The sequence below is a fragment of the Zootoca vivipara genome, chromosome 4, assembly GCF_965207765.1.
Source record: "Zootoca vivipara chromosome 4, rZooViv2.hap1.1, whole genome shotgun sequence".
NCBI classification, from domain to species: Eukaryota; Metazoa; Chordata; class Lepidosauria; order Squamata; family Lacertidae; genus Zootoca; species Zootoca vivipara.
The window spans coordinates 78,314,848-78,327,752 of record NC_142587.1 but is presented as its reverse complement, the minus strand read 5'-3'; the positions used below and the strand labels follow the sequence as shown (position 1 = coordinate 78,327,752).

Here is a 12,905-nt window from a genome sequence, read left to right as displayed (position 1 = left end):
CACTTCTATATGGCATTAGGAAGGTCAAAATACAGATAGCAGTAGCTACATGGTTTTGAACAATTAGATGTCTCAAGAAGGCTACAAAAAAGCAGTTCCAGCCCAGACACAGTCTTCGTTAACAGGAAGCCTTGAAAAATAAGAGCAATATCCCTGTAAATCATTTATTACTTTGCCACAGCCATAGGACAATTTTGATTCCAGAGCTGTATTCATTTCTCACAAGGTTCAATGGCTGAGATCATGATTCTAATGATTCTAAATAGAATGGTGTTAGTGCAACTTATTGTACTTCCAAAACATGTTTTAAAATGGCAACATTAGCACTTTAGGTTTACCATCCCACACATATACTAGTGTCAAGGAATGGCTGGAAAAATATCCTACTACTCATTTGGAAAGAAAATTTCTTGTCCCTAGCAATTCACAATTAATGTCACTGCAGCTAGCTCTAATGGAGGTAACTTGCTGAACAGTTATAAAGTACAAACTATATTGCCAGATTTAAGCAAAATTTCCAGTGCAATCCTTCCCACTAATAAAAAGGTACTCAATGCTTATATGAAGCTTTTAAAAAGTTCCAACACACTTAATGAGAGGCAAAGATGAAAAGTTACAATGCCAACAGAAATATTCCATGTAAAATCTGTAGAAACAAATGGAACTGTAGAACATACTTTATGACTACTACAGAGATACAGTGTAATCAAACAATGAATAACAACAGAACATTTCAAGAAAATATGCTTGTTTATTGAAGATTAATCAATAATACAACATACACAGGGGTTACGTTCCAGGGATCGTGCATAAAGCCAAAATTGTGTTTAGTCAAAATATATTGGGTACAATGATGGGTAGGAGGCCAAACTCGTTTCCCCCACTTTTTTAAAAAAGTTTTTGGCCAAATGTGCACAGCTGAATGTGCAAATGTTAAATGTGCATAAGTTGCAAGCTTACTGTACTATGTTCCTTTTTGGCAACTTTGCTAGCTATGCTTGGTCTGGAAATGCAAGTTCTCAAACACTGAATACTTGTTTAAGTCCTGTCAAAACAAAGGACACCACTCTATGTTTGATAGCATCTTCACAGGGCCATTCATGCCACAGTTCATTAGGTTACAGTGGTACCTCGGTTTAAGTACTCAATTGGTTCCGGGGTGCCATTCGCTCCCCAAAAGCGCCGCGGAACCCAGAAGTAAGCACTTCTGTGTCTGCAGAGTACTTAAACCAAAAGTACTCAAACCGGAGCATTCTCAAACCAAGGTATAACTGTATAGCCTTCCCAACTGAGGTATAACTGCATAGCCTTCCCAAGACTGTCCCTAGAGAAGCTAAAATTACGTAGTTCTTAGACCTCATGAACTTCTCTCTTTCTTCTCCCAGGGTTTTTTTAAAAAGCAGATTTCCCACAAATTCCGTCAGAAACTTTTTTAAAAGCCTAATGAACATAAAGTGTGTTTTATCCTTGCTTACATCCTATTTTAGTGACCATTTCTCCATAGCAGTTATTATCTACTATACAGTAACTAACAGGTCAATCCAGACAGAAAAATCCTCACAGAAACATAGGCTTTGTAGTAAATCTCACCTGTTGGAAAAGATCTGGACTATGTTGGATTAAAAGGACTGGAAAGAACTTGGAACTTTGATTAGAATGACAGAAATTATCGATATTCAGAACCCTCAGAATTTGAAGCATGGGGAAGTAAAATTTTTATAATTTGGCATAATATTTGGTTTAATAGATATATCTTTGTAAAATTTGGAATAATTGGTTTGATATGATTGATTTGTAAGTGAAAATCTAATAAAATTGATTTAAAAAAGAACAACTAACAGGTCAATCCAAAGGCCTTGCAACAATATAAATCCTAACTCAGTGACAATTACACCAGTGCAAAGGTCACTGGATCATTCTGAAAGTTATTATTTACTCCTGCTGCCTCATCAAACTCATGCTGCTATAACTGGTAGCTGTCAGTTTTCACCAAGACTGGGGGTTAAGCAGAACTCAGCTGGTGGCTTAAAGTAGTCCATGATACGCTGCAGTCAATAGGGACTGCATGGCAGATTTTCAGTACTGCCTTCTGTTAGCTTCACAGAGGAAACAAGGCAACTCCTGACACCATATGGTCTTAAGTGTTTGGTTATTTGTGGCCTCAGGGGTGAGGGGCATATATATGGGTTGCCAGCTCTGTTGCTGCTAAAAACATCCCAGCAGAGTGCCAGACACAGACCACGGTTTGTGCTTGTCCTAGCTATCAAGGAACTCTGAAAACTGTCTCCAGCACCTACAGTTTTCTGCCCCAAGTGTCTTCTGGCTCAGTCCTTCAGCCCTGGTTCTGCTAGGTTCATACAGCAATGTTTCACTGTTAGTTATCTCTCAGTTTAGAAAAATATAACTGGATAGGCCCCAACTCTTTCTTCGGGGCCTGCAGGGTTATCATCCTTCCTTCTCCAACCCAGTTTATCTCAATTTACAGCAGCTGAAGCAAAAGGTTAGAGACTCTTAGACTGACAGGAAGTAGGCCCAACAAACTGAACTAGATAGGCCTCTAGAAAAACAAAAATATACCAAGATATGATTTTATATTTTGAAACTTTTCAGATATTTCCAGGTCTACCTGAAAACATCTTTGAATGAAACAAATTACTGATACTTGCCCTTGCATACAATTGGGGGGGGGGAATCTGCAAGAATAAACTCTGCACAAGTTGCTCCTTCAGCCAGGTGATCCAGTGGAGTCAAATCAAAGTCAGAGTCAGCCTAGCCATGTTCAGCATGCTTTGCAATTGGCAAGATTGTCTGCTCAGTTCCCTCAGCCAGAGTATTTTGTACCGTCTCTTCAAATTATGAATATTTACTTACAGACAATTAGTTGGATCCATACTTGGGTCATGGGTCAATTCCAAGAATGATTGTGGCTGCAACCCTATACTCATTTACCTCAAAGTAAATCCCACTGAAGTAGCGCTTACTTCTGGGTAAACATGAATATGCCTGTGCTGTCAGTTTGGTTCTAACCCAGTATGCTTCCTATTCACCTCCTAAAAATAAATACGGTAGCTCTGTTAAATAACTAGCAGTTCTTCCCTCTAGAAAGTTACGTGCCCTTAGTTGTTTCTGCACAGGAAAACTTGTATTTCTGTTCCAATCTATTAATAAAAGGAAAGGAGATAGGAAGAGGAAAGATGAGATTTACTAGGTTTTAAGAACAGCCTAGAGAACTCAGAAGTCTGTTATAAATATAAGAAGTTACCGTATGTATGACATCTAACCAGTTTAACAAGAATATACATAGTGAGAGATTGAAGTCTCTTCTAGTTAACATTCCAAAAGCACTGTTGCTTCACTCATGCAATGACCAAAGTTACCCTTTCACACACACACACACACACACACACACACACACACACACACACATATATATATATATATATATATATATATATATATATATATATATGAATATATATATATATATATATATATATATGAAACACAAATTCTATTTTGTAGATTCTGGCTCTCTATGCTCTCATTGCCTCCACTTTCCACAGATACCACTACTGATTTAGAATCACCCAGTGACGCTCTCATTGCTGAATTGCACCATATCTACTTGACAACCCCACCCACAACTCCCCTCTTATTACATTATAAATCACACAAGATACCTCTTCCTTCAACTGCTGTGCACTGTAAATGTTTAATAAAGTAGGGATGTTTTGCTCAATAGGTGAAGTATGGATGAGAAAATGAGTGGCTGAGAAATGTGTTACTGCTCCTTAAAACAGTTCCAGGACAGAGCAAAGTTAAGGAGGTGGGGATGGTGGGAGATGTGATAAGGCAATAGTGTAATGCAGGCATCCTCAAACTCATCATCCCTAACCACTGGTCCTGTTAGCTAGGGATGATCGGAGTTGTAGTCCCAGAACATCTGGAGGGCCGAGTTTGGGGATGCCTGGTGTAATGGATACAGCAGCTGAGCAGAACAGTGGTAGGAAAAGGTTAAGAAACTTTTGGCCACAATGAATTTTGAGAGCCTTTGATAGGGAAACAGGAGGCAATGTGGAAATGCTGGGCTGTTGCAAAGAGTTGGTGAAGAACTCTGAGATTTCCTCACTCTTACAGCTGGCCAGTGGTAAGGGGGATAATAACACAGTGAGGAAATGCCAGTCACAGGGTGCTACAAAGGAGTTCAGAATATTGGTCAGTCTATGAGGAGTCAGTGAGAAATAAGACAAACTTTGCTTGATCATCTATCTGTGAAGCAACTTGAAAATTAATTGTGGATTTGTTTGTTTTTTAAAGTATGACTCGAGGTCACCTGGTAAATTTCTGAAATATGGATCTGAAATAGCTGGTCTCTCATACCCTAGCCATTAACCATTACACCACACTGGCTTTCAAAAGCGATGTTAACAACATACATAAGCACATCTAGTTTATCCAAATTAACTATAACTTTGATATTTAGGCTATTTTGCAAACTACAGCAGACCAGCAATTCCAGTAGTTTTATCACAGTTTGACTTAAAGATTTTGCTTAAAGATTTAGGGAAGAAGAGCAAAAGAAGTAGGAGTAAGAAAGTAAAATCGATAACATATAATGCTAAGCGAGCCAAGTAGTGGCAAATTACAAATCCCTCTCTTATCATATTAGAGAAAATTATGACTGAGAGGAAATAATTGTTATAGCACTGAGCACTGTTTTGTAACTAACCAAGTAAGAAATCAGAGGACCTTCCATATGAGAAAAAGCTCAAGCACTTCAAACTTTTTAGCTTAACAAAAAAGATACAAGGGATGAAATGAGTTTATAAATTTACAGAGAATTCTCCCAATCTCAGGGTCTCCAAATCAAATTGATGGGCAAAAGGAAAGATACTACAAATGGAAGCACTTCAAACAACAACAACAACAACAACATTACTGTAGTTATGGAATTCACTACAAAGATGTTGTGCCACTAGCTTAGAAGGGTTTAAAAGTGGCTGAGAAACCCATGAAGGATAGGTCTAAACAGAAACTAAGTTATAGGGCAGTATGCCATTAAGAACAAATTTCTCTTCAGCGACAGCAGTAGAGGACTGCTTTCATGCCCTGGCTTTCCAGAAGCATTTGGTAGGCCATAGTGACAAACAGGGTGCTGGATTACTACAAGAAAGAAGATTCCACCTAAACATTAGGAAGAACTTCCTGACAGTAAGAGCTGTTCGACAGTGGAATTTGCTGCCAAGGAGTGTGGTGGAGTCTCCTTCTTTGGAGGTCTTTAAGCGGAGGCTTGATAGCCATATGTCAGGAATGCTTTGATGGTGTTTTCCTGCTTGGCAGAGGGTTGGACTGGATGGCCCTTGTGGTCTCTTCCAACTCTATGATTAGATGGACTTTGGTTCCATTTTCAAATAAGTGATAAATAATATATTCACGAAGGTCACGAAGAGTCGGACACGACTAAACGACTAAACAACAATATAGTCACTTGCTATAAAACCATTACATTTATCATTACAATTCATCTTTTAATGCTTCCTCTTCAATTAGTCAAAAAAAACCCCCACTATGCCAAAAATAATTAGTGATGGGTAAAATAACGCAGATGGTGCTGAGGTCTAAACCACTGAGCCTAGGCCTTGCTGATCAGAAGGTTGGCGGTTCGAATCCCCGTGACGGGGTGAGCTCCCGTTGTTCGGTCCCAGCTCCTGCCCACCTAGCAGTTCGAAAGTCAAAGTGCAAGTAGATAAATAGGTACCGCTGCGGCAGGAAGGTAAACAGCGTTTCCGTGCGCTGCTCTGGTTCGCCAGAAGTCGCTTAGTCATGCTGGCCACATTACCTGGAAGCTGTCTTCGGACAAACACTGGCTCCCTTGGCCTATAGAGCAAAATGAGCGCGCAACCCCAGAGTCGTCCATGACTGGACTTAACGGTCAGGGGTACTTTTACCTTTACCTTTAAAATAACAAACTGACAAAGATGCAATTTCAATCTTCATATACAAGTGTTTGTATTCTAGGTGCTTTTGTATAAAATCTTTAAATTTCATAATTGCAGCACTTTTAAGTACTAATAGACAATATGAACAATCTTAAACCATGCATTCTATCCCTAAATCTTCCCCCAAACCTTTACAAATGACAGCCCAGATATGAAGGATTTTCTTGCCACATATGAACTACACAGCATACATCCAGCTACCACATCAACTTAGTAGTTGGTCATAGTTCTGCTCATTTCGCTCTGAAGGTGAATGAGGCTTACAGATTACTGACGCTCAGCTTTAAATATTATATACCAAAACTTATTACTGGGGAAAGGGGAGGGGCCTACAGATGATACCTATGTTTATAGCACCCCACTCACATTTTAAGAATCTTCCAAATTAAGAGTTAATTCATCAAAACCACTGAAATAAAGATTTCCTCCTATTGCCTATCTTTGACACAAATAATTAACACTCAACACACTTCTCTAGACACCACAGTACTGCAGATAAAACAATAATTTGCATGATATTTGGGTAAAGGTGCTGGCAGCTTCCTTTTAGTGGTTGGAAGCATGCCTCCATTGAGAAAATGTAACTGTCTTTCAGTATAAATGTGCAGACACAATAATGAAGTTCAGGGAACTTCAAATGGAATCAATTCAAGTTTTGTTAGGCTCCTATCTTTTATCAACATCCTCTTGCTACATCAACAATACACCACATACTAGGTATGTCTGGAATTTAGTTTACAGCAATCACGATATGTAAATGAAATGTAAATGATAGAGGATTACGTTAATCACTGCAGGACTAATGTTTTGAAATATTTAGCTAAATAAATGACTGCAGTTGAAGGAGGAAGTCAAACATGACTGAAAAGAAAGATCAAACATTTCAACATACCAAAGCCATGCCCACTTATTTTTAAGCAAAATTATTAAGAGTCCATCACTGCAATTACATATTAAATGAGGGGATAGAGTCGTAGAAGTGTGAAGCACTATCCACCACAATTTGTTTAGTTGAACTTATTTGGTGCCCTACAACAACCTCTGACATCACATCATGGGGAAGTGACAAAAGCACTGTGGTAAAACATCTGCTTTATGTGCAGAAGGTCACAGGTTCAATCCCCAGCATCTCCAGGTACTGCTGAGATGGAATCCTGTCTGAAATCTACTGCCCATCAGTGTAGACAAAACTGAGCCAGATGGACCAAGTCTGACTTAGTGAGAGGTAGTTTCCTATGTTCTGTAATGGTCATTTATGTGTATGTGTGTGCATGCGTTGATTGGGTCATCCATATAACATTTATGATCTCAAGCTGCTTTCCCTCCTTTTATATGAAAAAAAGTTAGTAGACCATGATATGAATTTCCCTGTTTTATTTCACATATCTGTACTAAATTACTCTTACCCAAGCCTGAAAATATGTAGGTTTCAAAATCTGTTTTAACAATTGCTTTACATTTCCTCATATGATAAAAGCAACGAGATTTTATAAGGCAGGAGCTCTCTGAATGTGCTGTAACCTTGGTTATGACACTTCTTTCCACTGCAACTAACAGGGAAAGACTATCACCTGCATTCCAACCATTTATTGGCTGAAGCTATGGAAATGTAAACTACTAAAGTTCCAACCTTCAAAGAGAAAGCCTAGAAGCAATCACTTCCAGTTGTGGAATTTGAACTTCTAATTTCAATATGAGCTTGTGCAATGACAGTAATATTTGAATTAGTATTCTATTTCAAAGGTTCTTTCTAAGTCCTTTCTAAACAATTTTCCTATATTTTACAGCCTGGCCTTCCAATTAAGTATACTTGCATGTGCATCTCTGCAGAATTACAAAAGTTGCAAAAAACCCAAAAAACTGCTTCAAAAACCAGAAAGCATTTTTAAGTTTGAGAACCAGGAAGTGCAACAGATTTTAAAAAGGCAATTTGTTGTTCTCATACCAATGACCACCAACCTACTTATTAAGATACAAAGTCCATACTGAAAGCCTAGCAGGCATGTCAAACCTGCGGCCCTCCAGATGTTTTGGACTACAATTCCCATCTTCCCCAACCACTGGTCCTGCTAGCTAGGGATCATGGGAGTTGTAGGCCAAAACATCTGGAGGGCCGCAGGTTTGACATGCCTGGCCTAGAGCCTTCACAGATGTCAACAAAACAGTTGGAAGTCAACAAAACAGTTGGAAGTCAACAAAACAGAATTAATGTTTGTACCAAAACTAGATTTTACTGACGATGATGTATTAGCAAACCCATATGGCATTCAGTCCACATTAAGTACATATAAGTTCCATTGATGTCAATGGAAGTTAAATTTAAGCTTATGCTTAACTTTCCCAATGTTATCAGTGTATATCCACTGTGAAACAAATCCCATTTACGTCAATGAGAATTACTCCCAGGTAAGTGTGTACCAGACTGCAGCCTAAAAGGTTCTTTTTCTTGACTGGATCATAGCTACAGCTTTTAGTGATTATTTTAATGTTGTTTTATTACTGAAGACATTTTTAAAAATGCTTTGAAGCTGAACAGATATCAGAAGGAAATCAATCAGAGCTAAGAATCTGCTACAAGCCCAAAAGAAAAGCATCAAATAAAAGGATTAGCACATGAGAATCAACAATATGCTTTCTATTGTTTGTGATTTCCCCTCCCCAATATTTTGCCAAAGTTACTTGGAGCAAAATGCTTTATTAAGCTACAGATAAATGTTATTAAAGTAGTGCCTTTGTCACAAATTACTGTTTTCCTGTTATGCAGAGCCAAAAAAAAATAAAAAATCATGTTAATGCCAAGCATAGACTGTGGCCCTGAAAGCTTAATTAGACACATATATAGAGCATGAATGGCAGATTAGGGCTCAGAAACCATAACCATTTATCTTTAAATGGCATGAGATACTGTATATAGTTAGGACATATGACAAAATTTACTCATGCATAAGAAAAAACACATATGCAGTACATAAAAGATCAAGTTAACTTTATCTCCATTTCAAAATAATTCACAGATCCAGATTTGTTTGTTCTTAGTATACATGTAGGCCCCCTCTCAAATCTATATTCTTTCCTCCTTTTGTTCCGATTTCAAAACAGTCCAGATAGGTTACTGGCATGACACTTTACTGAAATAGGGTGTCCGAAAAAAAGGGCCTGGCATAAGAAGTGCTGGAGTGTATCTTGTCCCCAAGATACAATGTCGAATGATGGCCTTGTAGAACTGTTAAAGAATATTAACCCATTTCAGCCAAGTAGTAAAAAGAATTAAGGGAAGTTGAAAGAAAATGGCAGGATTTAAAGCTAGCTTTAAGTGCAGAACCACTGATTAAAAAGTAGTTTAATTCACTCTAGTACAACAGAGATGCTTCTCACTCTCACATCTATCTTGCTCCAAAAGGGCACCTCAGTTCCCCACTATAATTCTGAAAACAAAGTCAACGTGAACTTACCATATCAGATGGAACACTGCTAGACATCTTGATATTACCCTGATGGTTTCAAAAAGTACAGAATAATATTTCTTTTTTAGAAAAAAGAAAGCCAGCCAAGACGATCTTCCAGCTAACCAATCTTTGGTATGCGTCTGTTAAGTTCTTAGATTTATTTTCGCCTAAACTACGGCAAGGAAACTGTGGATCGAGGGGATGAAAATCCAAAGAGGAACTGGTGTTGAAAGGCTCGATCGGAAACACCAGGGAAACCAGAGATGGCAGCAGATCCTTGTCGTCAGCAGCACAAACACCAACACCAGCGGTGCCAGGTAGACCAGAAAGAAATACACAAGGGCATGAATTGTGTACAGGCTTTTTCTCTCTTCCCCCTCTCGCTCTTCCTCTCCAGCCTAGACCAATAATGAATGACGAGGATGATTCAGAGGATAGTTCTGCGCCCGAGTCACCTCCCCATTAAAACGAGCGACAGGCAGGCACTCCGAGCAGAGAGAAGTAAGGCGACCTTCCTCTTTCCCTGGAGCCGAAGTTGTTGGGGGTGTTTTCTGTTTTTTCTCCCTCTCGTTTCCACCCACCGATTCTCTCCAAGTGAAGGAAGGCTGAGGGAGAGACTGAGGCGTGCTCTTCTCGGTCCTCTCGGTTCCCTTTAGACGTTTATTCTTTTTTGCAAAAAAAACCCCAAACAAACAACCAGAACAAAACACCCGAACGGGGAAGGGGGGCGAAGGAGGGGGGCGTCAAAAGAAACGACACTCTCCCCCCTCAAACTGCAGCGGCGGCGGCAGCAGCTCAAGGGGGGATTTAAACTGCAGTCGCCTCTTCTAGCAGCAGCAGCGCTCGCCGCCCCCTCCGCCTCTCCTTCCTCAGGTCTCTGCTCTCCTCATCGCCGCCGCCGCTCCTCTCTCGCCAGACCCTCCGCCGCCTCTTCCTCGCCGTCCTCCAGGGGCTCCCTCGGCAGCAAGCGGTTAACGGAAACCCCCCTCAGCTGACGCGGCGGGGCTGCTCGCCCTTCTCTTTCCTCCCTCGGAAGCCGGCGCTTCTGAGGAAAAGAGGGGCGAAGAGCGAAATAGTTCGGCTTCTCTTTTCCACCCCTTCCCCGCCCCTCAGAGAGAGCCGCTCTCGGCTACCCTTCGCCGCCCGCCGCCGCCGCCGCTCCCGCAGCCGCCTCTTGTCATCTTCCTTTCAAACCAACATGGCGTCTGCGCCGAGCTGAGAAAAGGGGACACGGCAGGGGAAAGACGGACCTGGCAGCGCCCCCATCCCCCACTCCCCCCCCTTCGCACACACAGACACACTCCGGCTCCGCCCCTTTCTCTTTTGCGGAGACGCGTCAGAGCGCGGTTCCACGCAGGCGCCGCGCGCAAGGCATCGTGGGGGCTGTAGTTCGAAGAGGCGCAGCAATGGTCTCCTCCTCCTCCTCCACCACCCTCACGCGCCCCTCCCCTCACAAAAAGCGGCGGTGTGACGCAGGGCTTTTTTGCTTTGGCAGCTGCTTGTTGTTATAGCAGCCCCGCCTCCAGCAACTGTTGCTAAGGGGACGGGGAACTACCCGCTGCTGAAAAGGCTTGTGGCGCTGCTGGAGGAGGGGTTTTTGCACGACTGGCTCGTGACTTGGCGCTTTCCCTTTCTCCTCGCACCCGAAGCGGTGTCCCCCCCCCAATATGTAAGCCAGCCCCCCACCCCCACCCCCGGTTCAAAAGATCACGCAGTGCGGCTGGCAAGGAATAGGCACATACGCAACTCTTTGCAAAGGAAGGAAGCGGTGACCAAAAACCAGCAATAAGCCAGGTTTAAATAAATGTGGCGCCGGACTCTAGATGGAACTGGTTCTTGGACTGTCATTTATAAAGGGGGGGGATCAGCGATTGCGGGAAGCAAACAAAAGAAATGGAGCAAAGGTCATCATCACACACACCGAAAGTACAAAGTAGTGGCAGGAACGAAACGTCACACCGACATATCTTCGTGTACAGTATTTGCTTTTAGAAATGGCCCTTTTGGAGGGTACCTGAAGCTGCTGGACCTTATTACATAGCTGTAAGCCAAGGATATATTTTATATGAATCCTGATTTTTGGTAAGTGACATAACGCCATTTGTATCCAATCTCTTCCTGTGTCGTAAAATCAGCTCAAGTTTCAGGTGCAGGTAAGTCCAAGGGCCAACCATTCCTCATCAATCCTGAATATAGTATGTTCTACTTTTGGGTGTGGAACTAAAAATCAAGATCACCCAGGAAGTAGGGCAAATATTTGTCATTCAAAATTTAGTAATATCGCCTCGTTTAATAGATTTGAAGGTCCTTCACGCGTAGGTTTTGACTTTGCTTGCTATGACTACATAAAGAAAAAGAAAAAACTGGCTGAACGAGGAAACTGTCAACAAAAGAAAGGGCCTTCAGTTGAGTATTCATAGCCATGAGAGAGCCATATATAATGAGATGGATCCCACACCCAGGCTAAGGCATATGGAGAACAAAGTGTCCTTTCTTGACCTAGTAACAGTCCTTTCCATTTCCAACAGGAATCAGGCACCTTTGACCATCCAGATCTTGTGGCCTCCAGTTTGATCAGCCACAGCCAGCATGGCCAATGGTCAGGGATGTTAAGTGTGATAGGTACCGAAAAGCAAATGAGCAGCAGAGGAAGTAGTAGGGGATGTGGATTTCTCCTTAAGCAGGCACACCCCGGTTGGGAAAAACACCGAGGCGGTGCATCCGGTGACACGGGAAAAGCAGCTTGGCTTTGGGTGTATTTTTCAATATCTGGATTATCCCTGGATAGGGGAGATCTGAATTTGATAATGAAAAGGAGTGAGATAGGGGCTGGTAGTGGAGACTGCCGTGTGGACAATGGTCAGAAACCTCAGGGACAAAGAGCATTAAACACACAGTAAATGCTGCTGTGAACAAGCCCAGAACAAGCTACAACTCTGGGCTTGTTCACAGCAGCATTTACTGTGTGTTTAATGCTCTTTGTCCCCGAAGTTTCTGACCATCTGAAGGGACACAGGCTCCCCATACCTGATTTGCAATTTTGTATTGTGCTTTTGTGTGCTCAGCGTACTTCGCAGGCATTAAGCCTGTGAGGTAGATGAGCTTTATTCTTCTCATAGTGCAGGCTGCAAGGTAAGGCTTGAATGACAGCAACTTCCCTTGGATGTTGTTAAGGGATGGCTCAGAGCCAGACTCTGGCTCTCTTGCCCCTTTCCTCCCCCCTTAAAAAAAAAACTTTTTAGAAATAATTGTTTACCTTTGCTTACAGGACAACAAGCTTCAGTCGGTGACAAGATTGGGCATGGCAAACCCAAGACCAGCAGAGGGCCCACTGTCCTAACAGCGCTCCCATTTTCACATTTCAACAAAGTATCTGAGAGGGTCATATGTAGCCTAAGAGAAATCTCAGTTTGCACGCCCCACGTCTCCCAGGTTAGATGTCCCCACTGTGGGTGATCTG

At 41.7% G+C, this 12,905-nt stretch overlaps 1 protein-coding gene across 2 annotated transcripts in view; it reads right to left on the bottom strand.

The window, feature by feature from the left end:
* The window catches only part of UBL3 (ubiquitin like 3), a 52,735-nt gene extending 41,985 nt beyond the window's left edge, over positions 1-10,750 (bottom strand). The window contains exon 1 of one of the 2 annotated variants that reach the window (XM_035114933.3): positions 9,452-10,750. In XM_035114933.3, the coding sequence (XP_034970824.1) occupies positions 9,452-9,478 (27 nt within the window). In that variant the 5' untranslated portion in view covers positions 9,479-10,750. The remainder of the gene's footprint in view (positions 1-9,451) is intronic. The other variant, XM_088668234.1, reaches the window with a different exon arrangement.
* Positions 10,751-12,905: the final 2,155 nt, after the last annotated feature.